Source organism: Aquarana catesbeiana, linkage group LG11, assembly GCF_042186555.1.
Source record: "Aquarana catesbeiana isolate 2022-GZ linkage group LG11, ASM4218655v1, whole genome shotgun sequence".
Taxonomy (NCBI): Eukaryota; Metazoa; Chordata; class Amphibia; order Anura; family Ranidae; genus Aquarana; species Aquarana catesbeiana.
Genome location: NC_133334.1, coordinates 218,662,070 through 218,681,754, shown reverse-complemented (window position 1 = coordinate 218,681,754; position 19,685 = coordinate 218,662,070). Strand labels below are relative to the sequence as shown.

Sequence of the window (19,685 nt, the reverse complement as noted above, 5' to 3'; positions counted from 1 at the left end):
TTTTTTTTGTTTTTTTTTAATGAATACAAGGTGATCTCTGATTGGAGGAGGTGGAAAGGAAGGTTGGTTAGAAAAATACAAGACATTCTGTAAATGTATGCATTAGGCAGTTGCTCAACACAGGATCCGGAAGATTGTGACTATCACTGCAATCGTGCCAGATACTATAAAGATTGTCAGCTTCCACAGCAGTCTGTCAGGTATGAAATATGCATACTTTAATTGGTCCAAGATGGACCTATATAAATATGCAATTAAGATCATACCTGGATTTTAGTTTTAATACATGTATTGCTGCCAAAAACATCAAAATATAAATATCATAAAACTACCAAAATAGTGGCAGAACTAAAGAGAAGAGTTTCTCAATGAAATTGCTTGGTCTCAGTGTGATGTGGTACACACAGGTGTCTATGGGAATCATGACGTTTCTGCAATCATGTGATTGCAGCTGGGAAGCTTGATTGGCTTCCTTTAGCATTTCCTCAGGGCACAGAGCCGTGTGCCCCAACACTCCCACTATACAATTATTCTTTGTGATTGGCGGAGCCGTGGAGGACATAGGGCGGGGCTTTTAGCTGAACAGCTTCACTTCCGGTCTCGCTTGTCAACTTTTCCCGGTCCCATAATGGTGGAACACAAGGATTGAGCATCTCTGAGTCAGCTGGCCGGCCATCAGACACTCCTGTACACTTCCCCGCCTGCTGCTACCTAGCCCATAGAACACAGGATTGGTCAGTGGAGTGCCCAGGGCAATCGTTGCCCAGCCTGCATACAGGTAGGTGGCCAACTGGCCATCCACCCAGTGCTCTATGCAGGGCTGCTGATAAGGGGGGACCCTTGGGCTGGGGGGGCATAAAGTTCATCGGGAGAGCCGGGGAGACTATAACTGGAGGGACTATTTTTTCTATTTAGGCTCCTATGCGGATTTACACGGGCTGCATTTGCCAATAGTAAGTTTAAAGTCCCGGCTCTCTCAGTCCCTGTGCTGCTGGCGGAGGAGTGAATTGGCTCACACACTGCCTGCCTCCTTCAGCAAGTAAGTGCTGAGGGAATCAGCAGGAGAAGAAGAACGGTGGCAGGCTCAGGTCCGTGCAGCAGTCCATGTCCTCCATCCATCTCCCTGTGACAGACTCGGCAGCCAGCAGTGTACACAGACGGATCCCTGGAAACACACAGAGAAGGTACCGTACATGCAGGGCCAGGACTGGGAGGAGGAAGGGGCACCTGCTATGCTATTGTCACTATCCTCTAACTTTACTTCCCCCTCTCTCCGTGTAATGGAAGTCTGTACACCTTCCCAATCACACCGATCATCCCCTCTCCCCACTCCTTCACTTTCTGCCATTTGCTCTCCCCTCACATACAGACATCTCAAGTCTCCCGCAATTTGCAGGATACTCCCGCATTTGACGGCAGGCTCACGGACACCCGCGAGTGTGGCACGATCTCCCGGCTGAGCCTGCACTGCCACTCTGCCTGGAGCAGGGCCGGGTACCACAGGATATGGACTATATCAGCTACCTATCATCATCCTTAGCACCATGTCACAGCTCAGAAAGAAACCTAATATGGACTCAAACAGGCTTCCATCCGCCAGAAACCTCCTAGAGATGGTAACCAGGCAGTAGAAAGCGCCGCATTGGTCCAAAGTCAGACTGGAGGCCCGGCCTAAATGCTGATTTGGTGAGCGGGAGGCATTGGCTTTGCCCCTGTACCCGGAAATCGCCGTCAGTCGCTGAGCCGCTCTCGGGTTGTTGGTGTGGAGGAGGAAGGTACAGGGGCAGGACAGGTGACATCATGTATTTATACTGATGGCTTGTGTGTGACACACTAATTCACAGGAGCTGTGTCTCTGAATGAATATTTGTACCCACCTGTGTGGGCTCTGGGTGTATACATGGATTGATCACTATTATATATAAGACTCATTACATAATTGTTTTATTATTAGATTAGTAGGAGTGTGCCCAGCCATTGGGTGAATTTCTTCAATTGTCCTGGTGGTGTGAATGTGTACACAGTGTACAGGGTCAGCAGTGTGCAGGATATGAGGCGAGTAGTGGTGTGCATGGTACAACACTGTTTGCTACAATACATTGTGTGCAATGAGATTGGTGGTGGGGGCAGTGAGGCTGCATTGATGACTCAGTGAGGCTGCATTGATGGCACAGTGAGGCTGCAGATGGGCGCAGTGTAGGGTGACCACATTTCCAAACAGCCATTCAGGTATACACCGCTCCTAAACCGCTCCTGCCCATTGATCTGAATGGGAACCGCCGGCAAAGTGCCGCTAAGGCACTCAGTCGGGCGGCTACCCACGCGTGTCCATCGGCTGGTGGCTCCCTCTCCAGAAGACATTTGTCTGTCTAAATTACCATTCCCCTCCACAAAACTAAAATCAGGTTACGGTGCACTGTGCAGTGCTCTGACAGGCAAGCAATATGTAGAGAGCATTATTCCATAACAACCAATCAGGAACCATCTTCCCCTCCCCTGACTCTGGTATTGAGTAATCTAGTTGCTATGGGTGACCCCACATCACCATGGTATCAGAACAGGAAGTAATGTTGTCACTGACAGCTACCAGGCAACTTTCATCTCCATAAAATTGAGGCCATGACACATGTTGCTATGGATACTATTGACACTCTGTGTCTCAGTTTTTAGAAGTGAACGGTGGTGAGTGTGACACCTACAACGCCAACCTGGTAAGGGCCCCTGCAGCTGACTGCTCCCCCAGAGAGGGTAAAGAGGACCTGTACTGTGATCATGGCAGCCACCTAGCTGGTACTGTACTGGTCTGGCTGGTATATATGGGACCTGTTGGCCATGTTACTAATAGGATAGAGATCTCAAGAGTGGGATTTTTTTGCCTGCAAAGAGACACACAGGGGCCACCATTGGTAAAAATACCAGTTCCCTGGCTGTTTTTGGCTTCAATACTCAGTCACTGCCCTAGAACAAGCATGCAGCAAGTGAAGTCAAAACATATAACTCCGTATATGTATAAAATATACAAATATAAATATATAAGGGGGCTCACTGGCGCTGGCGTTCCTGATCACGGCCCGCTAGACGTTACCAGAGCTTCTCTAGCAGGACGTCTGCTTCGGATTGGTCGCCTCCAGCGGACCCTCCAGCCATTGGAATAAGGGGGCCCCGGCGAAGCTGTACAGCAACAGGCAGGTGATCAGGCAGAGGTGAGGGAAGAGGGTCCAGAAGAGGTGGTCACATCTCTGCTGGCAGCAGCTCTTCTGGAACATGATGCAGAGGATCAAGAGAGGAATGACAGTTAGGATAAGAGGAGATCATCAGCAGGAACCCCCCCCCCCCCCGCTGCTCATCCAATCTGCACAGTGTAGCTCCGAGTGGAAACACACCAGCGTTAACTGCTCCATTACTGTCTACTGATCCACAGAGTGGAAAGAGGAAGGGGGCTCGGGTTGCGGCCCTCGTGGGCGGGAGGAGGCTCAGGAGGAGAGAAGTCAGGCTGCTGGCAATGGCAATGCGCTGCAGGCAGCGGGAGTAGTCAGCCCCGGGACTGGCACTGGGCACAGGCTGCTGTGGATTCTGGCTTACCAGCACTGCAGAATGGACTGTCAGGACTCAGGAGGAGGAGATAACAGAAGACGCTCTGGCTGCTCTCTCCCTCTGCTGCTGCGGCCAGAGGCGGAGAAGGAGAGGAGGTGGGTGGACTCCAAGCGCTGCTCAGCGCAGGGCAGCTCTGGGTAAGCTTCGCTCAGCCGACGTCACTGGTTGCTAGACGCGAGGCGGGGCGGCCCTAGCAACCAGTTCGGCAATGTTTATCAGGGTGGCGGTGTGTTTTTTTTTTCATTTCATACACACTGTATTGTCCCAGAATGAAGGTGCCCGGGACACAAATATAAATTAAGGGACAATCCCGGGCAATCCGGGAAACGTGGGCACTCTAGCACAGTGAGGCTGCAGTGTTGGCACTGATGAGGCTGCAAATGGGCACAGTGAGGCTGCATTGATGGCTCAGTGAGGCTGCATTGATGGGCACTGACGAGGCTGCAGATGGGCACAGTGTGACACAACATTATCTTTTAAAGTATTATTTTATTATGGCATTATATTATTAATTATCTTTAAAGTAATATTTTATTATAGTATTTTACTATGAATGGGGGGGGGGGGGGTTGTCAGCACTAAGCGTGACCTTCCTTAGAGCTTCATTCTAAGGTATGTATTTCATAATCAGGTAGTATGTGGTGCATTCTAGCTCATTATTGCCTTTGCCTTACAGGGTTTTTTTGGGTATACAACCGCTTTAACAACCAGCTAAAATTCACACTGGACATAATGTACTAACGCGCTGCAACCGCACTGCCATAGTTGCCAACATTGTGAAAAAAATTTTAGGGACACTTTTTTGCCTGTAGGCTGAGTCTTCTTATAATCAGGGGGCGGGGCATGCATTTGTGGGCGTGACACAGGGGGAAATAAAAACTGCGGCGCGCGTAGCGGTGAAAATGGGTGTGGTTTAAGCAAAATAGTGGGCATGTCTTAAATGGGCGTGGCTCAAAGGGGGTGTGGTTAGAGTCTGAGATGAATGAGGGATGGAAAAGGAAAGGGGGGGAGAGGGATGGAGGGACAGCAGCCAAAGATCCTTCACAACAATGGAAATATGTGTATTCTAGAAAGTTTAACAATTTAACAGTTTAACAAGCAAAGCGGTATTTTATTAAAAGTTAAAAGGCATGTACTGTCGTAGGAGATGTATGTGTTGTGCATTTACTTCATGTGAGTACATGCCTTTTAACTTTTAATAAAATACCGCTTTGCTTGAAACTACTACACTATCTGGTACCCCTCTGTTCTTTCATGTGTGTGCTCTGCTGGCACTGAGGGATCAAAGCACAGGGACCACCGGCTTCGGTCCAGGGACCCCAAAGAGAGACTACCTCCTCCAGCATTTACCTCTTATGCGATTTTCCCATTACCGCAAGGTAAGGGGCCATCTTTCACTTGTGTGTGTTTAATGCACGAAGAGGACATACACACCCTCTCTCTTTCGGCACCCCACTGGCTGTTTTTTTGCACATTGAACTTTTCAAAGGAGTGAAATCACTGTATATCTGTTTATCTCTGTGTTTTCACTGGCACACACATCTGGTGTGTTTAAGGACATTTTTTGTATTGTATGTTATTGTGGCGATAGTGTCTGCGAGGTGATTTACATATACGCCACACACCTATTTGCACTTTATGTGTTGTTTGCACAATTTACAATATATTTTTTTGGTTTGCACAATTTTGCTCATTTGCACTATATGTAATATTATATACGTCATTTTTGGTATTATATGCAGAAGAAATTGTATGGTCCCTGCAATTTTGCAGTTTTTGTTTGCACATGTAGATGAATATATAGAAGATTCTATATGTATTTACGGGTTGCACATGAGCACTTTAAGTTTTTGCACATGCTGCCATAACATTATGCATATATGAGGATTATTTACTTTTGCTCCCTGCATGCATAGTGTTGCCACATTTTACACATGTTGATGATTACAGCACGGGCTAGTGATTTATTGATTACACACTATTTGCACCTTTTCTAATTAGATACGACGTATGAGTTTCCACTATTGTTTATTTACATATGATCCCACTGCCATAGGGTATCATATCCCCTTATTATATCAGGTTAGCGCAGCACCCACTTTTTATGCTTTGTACCGCTCATGGGCCTTGTTTGATCCCATTCGGTGTCTGCAGCTGTCCACGTGTACACCTTTCTTTCAAGGTAGCGCAGGAATAACTTACATTTTGATTCCAATGGTGTGCCCCTGTTATGATACCCTTTATGACTGTTTGTTGCGCCCCCGTGTGTGCACTTGCAGGACATCGCGACGCACCTACACTCACATACACTCACATGTGCTAGACTCGTCCCCACATCTGTGGTCGATCCTCGTGGGCCTTGGTGTTTCCTATGTCGGCAGGGATGATTTTTATCTCACTCACGCCAGGGCTGTGTTTTGGCCTAGGGCAGCACTTTGCGGGGGGTGGCAAAAGAAGCCACCCCCTGCAATGAAAGAAAGTCCCCCACCCAATTCCCGGCTCCCGTGGCCGCCCCCCACACACATGCAGCCCACGGCGGCCACCTTGCTGTAGTGGCGCTGCTGTGTATGGGCGTGCTTGGCAGAGGGTGGAGGGGAGTGTGTATGAGCGTGCTTAGCAGAGCTTACGCCCCTCCACCCTCTGCCAAGCACGCCCATACACAGCAGCGCCGTCCGCTACAGCAAGGCGGCCGCCGTGGGCTGCATGTGTGCGGGGGGCGGGAGCCGGGAATCGGGTGGGGGGGACTTTCTCTCATGCGGGGGGGGGGCGGCGTGTGACTCACGCCCCAATAAGCGGCCGGTGACTGGCGGAGGTGGAGCCTTATGCTCCGCCTACCCTCCTCTGCACTGCTTTCCTTAACTCTTCTACTCGGCACTGGGGCGGGGTCTGGCAGTGACGTCAGGAGGAGAGAGAGAGAGAAGCACAAGGGAACCCCCCAGGACAGCAGGTAAAATCATTTAATAAATTACATCAGTGTTATGGGAACAGGGTTAGCATTTGATGGCACAGTGGCTACAATTGATGGGCACAGTGACAGCGTTTGAGGGCACAGTGGCTGCGTTTGAGGGCACAGTGGCTGCAATTGATGGGGCACAGTGGCTGCAATTGATGGGGCACAGTGGCTGCAATTGATGGGCACAGTGGCTGCGATTGATGGGCACAGTGGCTGTGTTTGATGGGCACAGTGGCTGCGTTTGGTGGGCACAGTGGCTGCGTTTGATGGGGCACAGTGGCTGTGTTTGATGGGGTGCAGTGGCTGCGTTTAGTGGGCACGGTGGCTGCGTTTGGTGGGCACGGTGGCTGCGTTTGATGGGGCACAGTGGCTGCGTTTGATGGGCACAGTGGCTGCGTTTGGTGGGCACAGTGGCTGCGTTTGATGGAACAGTGGCTGTGCTTGATGGGGCACAGTGAGGCTGCAATTAATGTCTTTTTTTCTGAATTTTTTAGTTTGTTTGCACCCCCCCAAAAATTTTGAGCACCAGCCGCCACTGGCATGTGTAAAGTGCTCCATGCATGCTAAAATCAATGCAAACCCTTTAAACAGTCCACATTTAATGAAAGTGCATTAATATGTAGATCATGATATTGCAATAAAGTGCTCCATCAATGCTGAAATCAATGCAAACTCATTAAAGAGGAGTCCCGCCCCCACCCCGTGAAAACATTTAAACTCAGCAGCTACAAATACTGTAGCTGCTGACTTTTAATATTAGGACACTTACCTGTCCAGGGATCCCGCGATGTCGACACCTCAGCCGATTTTCGGATTGGCTCTCGAGTTTTGCCACCATCATTCATGGTAAGGGAAACCGGACGGTTCACTACTGCACGTGTGCGAAGAGCATTGCACTTTCTGAATGCCCCAGTGGAGGAAGGAGGAGGGGGGCTGAACTTCAGAGGGGGCAGCGCAGTCTCCAGGGAGTGGGGAAGGGTACCTGTCAAAAACAGGTACCTGTTCCCCCCTCCCATAGTTGCCAACATTGTAAAAAAAAAATGTGGGACACTTTTGTGGCTGTAGGCGGAGCCGTACAATAATTAGGGGGCAGGGTGAAAACGGGCGTGGTTTACGATACACTGTGGGCGTGGCTTAAATGGGCGTGGCTCAAGAGGGTGTGGTTAGAGTCTGAGATGAATGAGGGATGGAGAGGGAGAGGGAGAGGGGGGGGAGAGGGAGAGAGGGGGAGAGGGATTAGAGGGGGAGAGGGGGAGAGGGATTAGAGGGGGAGAGGGAGAGAGGGGGGGGAGAGGGAGAGAGGGGGGGGGGAGAGGGAGAGAGGGGGGGGAGAGAGGGGGGGGGAGAGGGAGAGAGGGGGGGGGAGAGGGAGAGGGAGAGGGAGAGGGGAGGGGGAGAGGGAGAGAGGGGGGGAGGGAGAGAGGGAAATGACAGGACAGCAGCCCCAGATCCTACACAATAAAAATATGTGTATTCTAGAAAGTTTAACAATCAGCAGATAAAGATACTCCAAACACCTGGTGTTAGCACTTCAATCATCCCGGCACCATGGTTGTTATGGTGTCAGGATGATTGAAGTGCATTATTTCTATTATTACATTGTAATATAAAATGAAATCATTCAACTCACCATAATGCAGAATCAGTGGGATCCCTGAGCGTGTCACTAGCCACGTCGCCTGCCACCAGCCGTCTGTCCTTGCGTCAGATGTCCCAGCAGAGTCCGTCCTTGCATCAGGTGCCCCCAGCGGAGCCCCCCTTACATCAGATGTCCCCAGCGGAGCCCCCCATCACACCAGGAGTCCCCAGCGGAGCCCCCCCTCACATCAGGTGTCCCCCCGCAGAGCCCCCCCTCACATCAGGTGTCCCCCGCAGAGCCCCCCCTCACATCAGGTGTCCCCGGCAGAGCCCCCCCTCACATCAGGTGTCCCCCGCAGAGCCCCCCCTCACATCAGGTGTCCCCCGCAGAGCCCCCCCTCACATCAGGTGTCCCCGGCAGAGCCCCCCCTCACATCAGGTGTCCCTGGCAGAGCCCCCCCTCACATCAGGTGTCCCCCGCAGAGCCCCCCTCACATCAGGTGTCCCCGGCAGAGCCCCCCCTCACATTAGGTGTCCCCGGCAGAGCCCCCCCTCACATTAGGTGTCCCCGGTAGAGCCCCCCTCACATTAGGTGTCCCCAGTAGAGCCCCCCCTCACATTAGGTGTCCCCAGTGGAGCCCCCCTCACATTAGGTGTCCCCGGCAGAGCCCCCCCTCACATCAGGTGTCCCCGGCAGAGCCCCCCTTCACATTAGGTATCCCCAGTGGAGCCCCCCCTCACATTAGGTATCCCAGTGGAGCCCCCCCTCACATTAGGTGTCCCCAGTGGAGCCCCCCTCACATTAGGTGTCCCCGGTAGATCCCCCCCTCACATCAGGTGTCCCCGGCAGAGCCCCCCCTCACATTAGGTGTCCCCGGTAGAGCCCCCTCTCACATCAGGTGTCCCTGGCAGAGCCCCCCCTCACATTAGGTGTCCCCAGTGGAGCCCCCCCTCACATTAGGTGTCCCCAGTGGAGCCTCCCTTGCATCAGGTGTGTGTCCCCAGTGGAGCCCCCCTTGCATCAGGTGTGTGTCCCTAGTGGAGCCCCCCTTGCATCAGGTGTGTGTCCCCAAAGGAGCCCCTCCCTCACATCAGGAGTCCCACAGCGGTGCGCCGCCCCCCCTACCTCAGAGGTGTCCTAGTAGTGTCCGCAGCATGGCTAGAACCCCCGCCCCTTTCCATATCAGACAGGAAGACGGCTGGGGGGGGCTAGACGGAACTTCTGCATCGCCGCCCACCCTCTGCCTCGCCCCGCCTACCCCCCCGCCCCGCTGCCAGTCTGATATGGAAAGGGACGGGGGTAGGCGGGGTGAGGCAGAGCGGGGCGGAGACGCAGGAGCTCCGTCTAGCCCCCCCCAGCCGTCTTCCTGAACTTCATCAAAATGGCGGCCGGTGGAGACATTGTCTCCGCCGGCCGCGGACCTCTAGCGGCGCTGGCGGCGAATCGTGAAGAACCGGATTTCTCGGGACATTTCCCGGGACACCAGAAATTCAGGAATGGCGTCCAAGTCCCGGGAATGTCCCGGGACAGTTGGCAAGTATGCACCAGGGGGTAGGATAATACACCTTATCCCTGCACCCCTAGATTAGCCCTGATTCACATTGCAGCGATTTGGTGTGCAATTTGACATCGGCTATTGCCAGCAATGGCACCGTCCGAATCAATGTGACGCTGATGATTCCCAAAAGTAATTTCTGTACTACTTTTGACGACTTTGGGGTGTGATTTCCATAGACATCCGTGCAGAAACCCGCATAGATGTCTCTGAAATCGCCACCGAAGTCGGGACTGACATGCGGGAATGAAATTGTGCAAGTTAAGCTGAATTTGCACGATTTCATTCCCGTTGTCAGTGTGAACCTGGGCTCAATGAGCATCTATCGCTTCCAGTGTGGGGTGGGGGAAAGTGGCAGGCTAGGCTGGCCCACTGCAAAGGGAGATTTTAAAATTCCCTTTAATTCCCCAACCAAAGTGACAGCAATTATATTGAAGCCAGATTTCAGCAGTCACACCCCAGCCTGCTGCAATGCGCACATATTTATGTTTTAAGGCACCCTGCTTTCCCCTTTACTTCCTGTCCCAATGACAAATAATGTAGGGGGTGTAAGTTGTCACCTGAACAGAAAGAGTCAGACAGTAATCAATACATGATGGATGCTGTCACCCCTTCCCACTCTTCTAAATATCCCCATCAGAGAGATATCCCATCATTTCCTGTCCTTATGACACCCTGTCACCGGAAGTGAGGGTAAATCTCATCAAAGGGGACACAGACAGCAATATAAATTAATCTAACAAAAACATTATTCCTAAGCAGTGATGAAGCACACTGGAATACAATCCATATAAATATATTCGGAGATGATATTGTTTTGGTTGGAAGCAGAGCAGTTATATCTCTCTACTGCCCAGGATAATAGGAAGACTTCCATTGTGTTAAGTGTCTGACTCCCCAGGTGCCCATTATGATGGCGAACCAATCTAACGCCATGCCGCCTGCCCTCAGCCAATCACAACCTTCCCTCCCTTTCTAACAGCTGATTGGCTGCTGATTTATATGAAATATGTGGCGGCAGGTGATCAGCTGGTAGTGGACAAAGCGCAAACCAATCCAGACCGAGAGAGACGGGCCTACAGGGGGAGACAAAGGTGAGGATCGGGCTGAGATCCCTTCTGATCTATTCTGTCCTCATAGATGGGGGAGCTGCGGGCTCTATGGGCGTGTCTCAGGCACGTTGTACGGGAGATCCCCGGCTCGGGTTAGCTGTGTGTCTCTGGAAGTGATCTATGGAGCAATTCATGTGTTTTACAAAGCCCGTTCTAGAGGACTGTGTGCAATGTGATCACTGGAGTGCATGTCTTGGGGCTCATTCACAAGTGAAAAGTGATCTGTGCTCGGAAAGCTTTTCAGAGGTGTTTCAGGTGTGGCAATATGTTGGCTCCTCACTGCCTGATTTACCCCTATAATTACCATAGTACTGCAATCATGTGCATTGCATGCAGTTGTGGTTCTGGTGTGGCACTATAGACCAGCGGTGGCACTGCCCATTGAAAGTGCCATGTATTGCTGGGACCCGCAGCATTGTGAGTGGGTCATTATGGGTGGTAAAAACAGTGGCTCTACCACACTTGCAATGCCCTCCTACAACCTTTCATATAAAAATAATTCCTATTTCTCTTTTATTTTATTTTTCACGCAGCACAAAAAAAAATGACCTGAATTGTTTTTCCCTCCCATTGATTGGTTGTATCTGTACAGCTGAAGGCTTCCCCCACATCAGAATCCACTTAGCACTGCTGGCTGTAGCCGGCAGCACTGATCAAACTTTAACAAGCTGGTGTACAGAAGCAACAGACAGAATCTTGTACAACCAGCTTGTCCATCGAGGGATCGAAATTCACCTGGTCCCTGCTGAACCTGCCAAAACTTCATCCATCATAAGAGTTGCCCTATGTGTGAAGTTGGCGTACAATCAAATTTTATAAGTATGTAATCTGAGGACCTGCATAATCCTATAGTCTATTTGTAATCAGGCAGGCAGTACATAGTAGTTTGGAAGCGCTAAAGGAGTTTGTACTGATTGTTGGAATGGGAGCTAATAGTAGCAGGAAAATCTCTAAATACAAATAGCCATTTAGCCAGTTCACACTAACAGTGCAGGGATCTGCATGTGATTCGGACCGGTATCGCACTGCATTCCTGTTTAAATCACTTGTGATTTGAGTCATTCCTTTTGTATGGTTCAAATTTCACTGCACCTTCAGGGTCCACCCCCCCTTTTTTTTTTTTTTTTTTTTTTTCCTGCACAGATGTCTGTTAAAATCATCACCAAAAGCAGTGCGGGAACTACTTTTTGGAATCGGAGCGGTGCCACAGTCTGTATCGCATGGATCCAGCTGGTGCCAGCAATAGGTGGCGATTTGACATGTCAAAACTGCCCGACGTGAATGATTGCTTAATGGTGCAATGACTTCACCTGTTTGCATTATCTCTTGTTGAAATCTCTTGTTTCCTCCCAGCAGCTGAGCCAGAAGGGAAGAGCACCTGGTGTGTATTTATCTATTGGTTTTTTATTGAAGGCCCAAGGGGAGGGAACACCACATCGGTACATGTTTGATAAATGAAGCCATGGGTATCCTCGAACCTACAGGACAAGTTAATTGCAAATCCCAACTCTTATCCCTCTTGCTTTAGGAGAATCTGCATCTAAAACCAGTAAGGTTCCAAGACAACTGAAAAAGGGGATGCCTAGAGATTCCTATATAAAGTCCACACACCCCTGTTAAAATGTCAGGTTTCTGTGCTGTAAAAAAATACAAAGATAAATCATTTCAGATCTTTTTCCACTTGAATGTGACCTATAAACTGTACAACTCAATTGAACAACAAACTAAAAATTTTTAGGTGGAGGGAAGTTAAAAATGAAAAGATAAAATAATATGGTTGTATAAGAGTGCACACCCTTAAACTAATACTATATTGAAGCACCTCTTGATTTTATTACAGCACGCAGTCTTTTTAGGTATGAGTCTATCAGCATGGCACATCTTGACTTGCCAATATTTGCCCACTCTTCTATGCAATAACACTCCAAATCTGTCAGATTGCGAGGGTATCGCCTGTGCACAGCCCTCTTCAGATCACCCCACAGATTTTCAATCAGATTCAGGTCTGGGCTCTGGCTGGGCCATTCCAAAACTTTAATCTTCTGAAGTCATTCCTTTGGATGTATGCTTTGGGTTGTTGTCATGCTGAAAGATGAAGTTCCTCTTCATGTTCAGCTTTCTAATAGAAGCCTGAAGGCTTTTTGCCAATATTGACTGGTATTAGGAACTGTTCATAATTTCCTAAACCTTGACCAAGGCCCCCTGTTCCAGCTGAAGAAAAACAGCCCCAAAGCATAATGCTGCCACCACCATGCTTCACTGTGGGTATGGTGTTCTTTTGGTGATGTGCAGTGTTTTTGCACCAAACATATATCTTTTGGAATTGTAGCCAAAAAGTTCAACCTGGGTTTCATCAGACCATAACTCATTTTCCCACATGCTTTTGGGAGACTTCAGATGTCTTTTTGATAAATTTAGCCAGGCTTGGATGTTTCTCTTAATAAAAGGCTTTCGTCTTGCCACTCTACCCCATAGCTCAGACATATGAAGATTGTTGTCACCACACAGCCATTACTTGCCAGCTATTCCTGCAGCTCCTTTAATGTTGCTGTAGGCTTCTTGGCAGCCTCCCTGACAAGTTTTCTTGTCTTCATCAATTTTGGGGTGATGTCCAGTTCTTGGTGATGTCACTGTTGTGCCATATTTATCGTGTGTGTGTGTGTGTGTGTGTGTGTTTGTACCCTTCTCCTGACTGACACTTTTTTTAACAATGAGATCCCTCTTATGCTTTAGTAGCTCTCTGGCTTTTGCTGTAGGAAGCAACTAAGAAAATGTCAGGAAAGGCCTGCAGAACAGCTGAACTTTATTTGGGGTTAATCAGGGGCACTTTAAATGACCGGTGTGTACTGACTCCTATTTAACCACGTGCCGGCCGCCCACCGTCAAATGACGGCTGGGTGGACGTCATGTGATGGCCTCCCAGACAACCGCTCCTGTGGGGGGGTGGCGATCGCAGCCATGTTGCTAGGACATGGCGCAACCCTCGATCTGTGTAAAGAGCAGCGGCTCTTTAACCATATGATCGGCTGTGTCCAATCACAGCTGGTCACATGTAAACACAGATGCCGGTTATCGGAGAGCCAATCAGCTGCATCTCCTCAGAGGACATCTAGGGATGTAATCGGGGCACTGATCAGTGTCCTGATTAAAAGAAGTGCCAACAATCAGTGCTGCCTCATCAATGAAGGAGAAAAATTACTAATTTACTGGCACTTTTTGAAAACAAGTTTGGTTTTTTTTTTTTTTTTCCAGTGAACCAGCCCCCCCCCCCCAGGAGTGATTAAATGCCACCAAAAGAACTTTGTGTGAAGAAAATAACAATTTCACATGGTTAGTGTAGCATGACTGCGCAATTGTCATTCAAAGTGACAGCGCTAAAGGCTGAAAAATGGCCTGGGCAGGAAGGGGGTGTAAGTGCCCTGTATTGAGGTGGTTAACATGAGTTTTGAATGTGATTGCTTAATTCTGAACATGGCTACATCCCCAGTTATAAGAGGTGTGCACACTTGTGCAACCACATTATTTTAGTTTAACAGAAACCTGACATTTTAACAGGGGTGTGTAGACTTTTTCTATCCACTGTATATGCTCAGCTTGCTGAGGAACTCCAATATCTAGGGTGCCCTACTATGTAAATTTGAAGTCTGTCTTGGGTACGTATTCTTGTATTTGTTGCAGGCTTATAGTTGCTTCCATTAACTTCTCTGGGACCAAAAATGCATAACACTGCTCCAAACAAAGCTCATGTACCACTTGGAGATGTGCTTGCATTTCTGATGACCTATGTGTGGAAACATTTGTTACCGGTTCATACATTCTGCATAGCTCTGCAGCTGCTGGAAAATGTGACTTCCAACTACTCTGTATCCTGTTTCAGTCAGAAATCTGGGGGGTATCTCAGTGGACTACAAGTGCACTGATCAGCATGCTCACAGTCCATTGAAACTACCAGTCCATCTACCACGATAGCAGGTCCCTGTGAATGAATAACTTTATTTTTTAATTGCACCCACGATCAGTGGCTTGTGGGTGCGGGATCCTGACACGTCCATCTCTCTGACTGGCAGAGCCTTGCACAGGGCCACCAATTTAAAGAGGAAGTAAACTGCCTTTACTCTTACCTATAGGTAAGCCTATAATGCTTGCTTATAGGTAGTGTAAATATTTCCTAAATGCGTACCATTTGGGAGATATTTACATTACATGCAGCTAGCCACCCGTGGCATTCCTTAAGAACCCTGTGGTGTGAACAGCGGCTCTTATATGCATGGGAGTGACTTCATCGTGGCTCCGGCTAGTCGCAGAGCTGGAAGCAAGATGGGTTAAGATGGGAGCCCCTGCGGCACTGGAACAGCTTGGGTTTTAAGGTAAGTTTCACAGCATGTGCTAGTATGCAATGCATACTAGCACATTATGACTTTACCTGGGGGGGGGGGGGGTGTCCAGCGATTATACAACCGCTTTAAAATCTGACAACAGCTGCGGGGGAGAGGAGTGAGGCAGAGTGCTGAATATTACGTCCTAAATACAGGTGTTGACATGCAACATATTCAAAATGTAAACTTATTGTATAAAGTGGCAGTAAACACCCTGCTCTGAATTTTACCTACAAGTCTGAGTCTGACCTATAGGTAGTGTAAATCCTAAAAGTGCACTGTTTAGGAGATATTTACTGTACATGCAGCCAGTGACCTAACTGGCGCATGTGCTCTGAAGGAATGGGCACCCGGGCCATTTGTTCAGAGCCCTGTGCCATAAACAGTGGTTCCCACGCACATGCATGGGAGTGACCTCATTGCAGCTCTGGCCAGTCAGTCCAAACCCGGAAGCAAGAAGGGTGAAGATGGGAGTGCCTGCAGATCTGACATCTTGGCGCTGGAATGCTATGTTATAAGGCAAGTTTAACATAATGTGCTAGTATGCAATGCATACTAGCACATTATGACATTGCCTTTCAGGGTACAAGAAGAATGTCCAGTTTACAACTTCTTTATGGCTGGGTGCTTTCAGTTGCATTTAGCTTTCTACTGTAATTGATAAAATTGTCAGCAATGCAACAGCTACTGACTGAGCCAATCTGCCCCAGTGTCTTAAAGAGGAAGTAAACCATGATGGGTTTTACTTCCACTTTATTTCCCTGCAAAGGTAAAGCATATAGGGGCTCCTATGCATCGCATAGGAGCCCATTTATGTATTGCCTTATCTGAAACCAAAGCCTGCGCTATCACCGTTGTCCCCACTAGCAGTGAGCGTCCATCTTCACCCCTCTTCCTTCCGGGACCGCAAACTCTGGCTTTGTGACTGGCCGAAGTCGCATGACAGCACTCATGCGGGAGCTGTCAGTCACGGCATGACCCCCTTTAGAAACGGCATGTACTGCCCTTTCTAAATGTGCTGTAGACATTGGTGCATGGCTTTATTGTAAATATCTCCTAAACTGTGGAGGTTTAGGAGATATTTGCAGCACCTACAGGTAAGCCTTAATATAGGGTGTACAACCACTTTAATAATGGGTTATGTCACTGGACTCTGCAAAACAGCTTGTACAGGGATCCCTAACAAACCCATATTTGTGAACACTGGTTTGGGTAATGGGAGAATTGTATCAAATACTTACTGTAATTTTCCTTTCCTGGGTCCAATCCATCGCAGTACACAACCACATGTATGCTGCCACGTTGGTACCAGGAAAAGAGAATTAAATATTTACCATAAGTTTCCTTTCTGGTGCCAGACAATGGCAGCATACATGATGTATGCTGCCATGTTGGCACCAGGAAAATGCTTTACAAATTGCATTTTTATTTACTATTCTTTCTGATCTTATTAGAATTTTTTTTTTTTGTGTGTGTTTTACGACATAACCAGATTGTCCATGTGCTACTTCTGTAGCTAATTCATTTGTTAGTTGGTGCTCTTATTAGTAACAGATGTCAGTACAGGTTTGTTTCTTTTTGCTTTAATGCATGCTCCTTTCCATGTGGTTTGACTGCCTCATTCATATCCTTGACAGATGTTTGAAATCAACAGTCTGGATAACTTCTCTTCAGCAAGCCCTCCTTTGGATGAAGACTTCTTGGCCTTCTCCAGTGGTGCACACAAAACCGGATTCTCTTCGTTGCGTTATAAAACTGAACTGTGCAATAGCTATTCAGAAAATGGATTCTGTGCCTACCAAAACCGTTGCCAATTTGCCCATGGTCTAAGTGACCTTCGCCCACCATTCCAGCATCCAAAATACAAGACTGAATTGTGCCGTTCCTTCCATCTCCTTGGAGTCTGCAGCTATGGCCCACGCTGCCTGTTTATCCATAGCCACAGTGAGCGGAGGGAAGTGCCAGAAACCATTCGCCTTCGACAACGGCGCCCATCTCCCTTCCACAGCAAGAAGGTATGCCGCCTTTGGCATTCACTTGCAGGCTGCCCTTATGGGTCCAGATGCCTCTTTCAGCACCCTCGGGAGATGCGGGATGCTTGTCGGCACTATGCTGCACTAGGTGTTTGTCCTTATGGTGTTCACTGCCTCTTTAGGCACACACCACCTCTAGACCGCTGGGGAACGGGAAACAATGCTGGAAGTGGATCCATTTCACCCTCCGAATCAGACAGTGATACCTGCAACGACCTTTTCAGTGACTCCACTGCTAATAATGCTTTTAAATTTTCTACCCTTCTTTTACCGCTTGCACTGCGCCTACAGATCCTGGGAGAAGAGGACAACAAATCTGCCATGCAGCAGATTGTCACAGAGGATAATTCGCAGGATCTGCATGTTCTACTTGACTGCTAAATGTTTTATTTTAGTACTTTAAGATATCAAACTTTCTAAGATGGTTTGATTTTTAACTTTATTTTGCTCTCATGTACATAAATGTTTAATTTATTCCTTTATCAACGATATTAATATTGCTAATGGACCTAGATTGTGAGTTTTATTTGACAAGATGTGCTTTATCATTAATTAAAACTATGATTTCTTAAAGTGGGCCTTCAGTCTTTTATTTTTATTCCCCCCCCATCGTTCCATCTATTTAATCTTCTGTCCTTGTTTTACCTTTGGATGATAAAACCTTTTTTTCCTGCCAGTAAATGCCTTATACAGCCCACTTCCTGTTGTCTGGTAAAAAGGCTAGGCTTATGACATTATGCACAGCTCACTCTTGTGAGTTTGCCAGGAGGGAGGGGGTTGAGTCATAAGAGGGCCAATGAGAGCTGGAGGTGTTTGCTTAAATCCAGGAAGAGAACAGGCAGCAGCTTTGGCAAAATTGCACAACTTTGAAGTCACAGTAGTGTGAAAGGGGCCTAAGGCCCCAAAGCCGTGCGGCTTTGCAATTTCAGGGAATGCCTGTGTAACTTGCATCAAAGTAGTGTAGGGACTACTTTGATGTTGGCACGCCTTGAAGTCGTGCTAATATGAATGGTTGTCATGGGGGGGAATGACTTGTCATGTGACTTTGCAGTCCCAAATCGTAGGACAAGTGTAAAAGGGCCTAAAGCAGACTCCTGCTTGGCTATGCATGGGCGAAGCACAGGTTTACTTATTGATAATTAGTCCTCTGCTTCTGGGATGTGTGGATCAAACCACTGTACTATAGGTCAGGAAATGGATGTTTGTAAAACACAAAGGTTAACGCTGTGCTCAAAATTAAATAAAAAGTAAATAACGAAAAATTAAAGCAGCTAGCACCAAAGTAATACAAAAACTCCAGTACATAAGTGAAAAAGGATGCAGCGCTAAAATCATATATAATCACAACAAAGGAATAGTGAAAAAAAACTCAGAAAACTAAGGCACATACCATACAAAAAAAGTCAGACTGAGAAAGTAATGGTGAAAAGACTAAGGCAGATACCGCATAGAACAAAAATGTGATGTGCAAATGAATGACCACAAAATTATTTAATAAAATATGTGCTAAACCAAATTGGATAAAGCAATAACAAATAGAGATCAATAAAAAATTATACAAAAAAATTAAGTGAAATCCGATCTCGGAAGTAATCAGTGAAAAAGTAAATAAGAAAAGGCCATAAAAGAAGTGAGGATAATAGTCCAGAGGTAGGTGTATGAAACCGAATCCTAGTTCCAGGATAGTAGCACACCCAATGTGAGAATAGAAGCTCCTTACCAACTGCAGGTGATGACCGTAGGTGGCCTTACCAAGCACAGGGAATGATCAGGTCTCCCAGGAACCTATAACGGCATCTGTAAAAGCAGCTAGGTCCGTGGCACTCAAAACAAAAAGCGCTCCCATAGTGTAATCTTTTATATGAAGGATTTATTGAATAAAAAAAATTGCGCTTACAAGAGCTTCCATATAGATGGGGCAAATGATCACCACAGATCAGCGGTTACAAATTGCGGTGTCTCCACAGGCTTCCTGTAGTCAGCTTGCTTCCCATTAGTCTCGACAAGAAAACGTAATGACGTCAGCATCACAGGCTCCACCCTACGCGTTTCATCATGATAGGCTGTCTTCTGGGGATTGGCCAAGTGACGCTTGTCATATGCTTGGGATTTAAATAGTATTGCAGCTCCATTTTAAGTACTGGCCGCTCCAAGCATAAGAATAGAGACATAAGGGCACCACCATTTTAGCTACTGGCAAGCTCAATACAAAACTAAGCCAATATAAACAAGGGAAAACGGAACGATTTCGCCATCTTGTGGCCAAAAGTTATACTGCACTAATGGGTAGCGGAAAACGGAACAGGTGGAGCGCCGCGTGATATACATAATACTTTTATAACCACAAAAAAATAAACCTAAACCACATTATACATGAGTATCTAAAAGGAAAAATTAAATCTGAATAAAGTCAAGTAAGTTACAATAATTATTCAAAAAAGATGATTAAAAAAATTTTGGATGGATGTTTACCTGTCAAGTGT

At 47.7% G+C, this 19,685-nt stretch overlaps 1 protein-coding gene across 1 annotated transcript; it reads left to right on the top strand.

Annotated features, from left to right (window-relative positions):
• The first annotated feature begins 10,655 nt into the window (after positions 1-10,655).
• On the top strand, positions 10,656-17,775 carry LOC141113013 (uncharacterized). Its single transcript, XM_073606078.1, has 2 exons — positions 10,656-10,775; positions 16,807-17,775. Exon 2 carries the CDS (start codon positions 16,807-16,809, stop codon positions 17,581-17,583), a length of 777 nt encoding a protein of 258 aa, XP_073462179.1. The 5' UTR covers positions 10,656-10,775; the 3' UTR covers positions 17,584-17,775.
• The last annotated feature ends 1,910 nt before the right edge of the window (positions 17,776-19,685 follow it).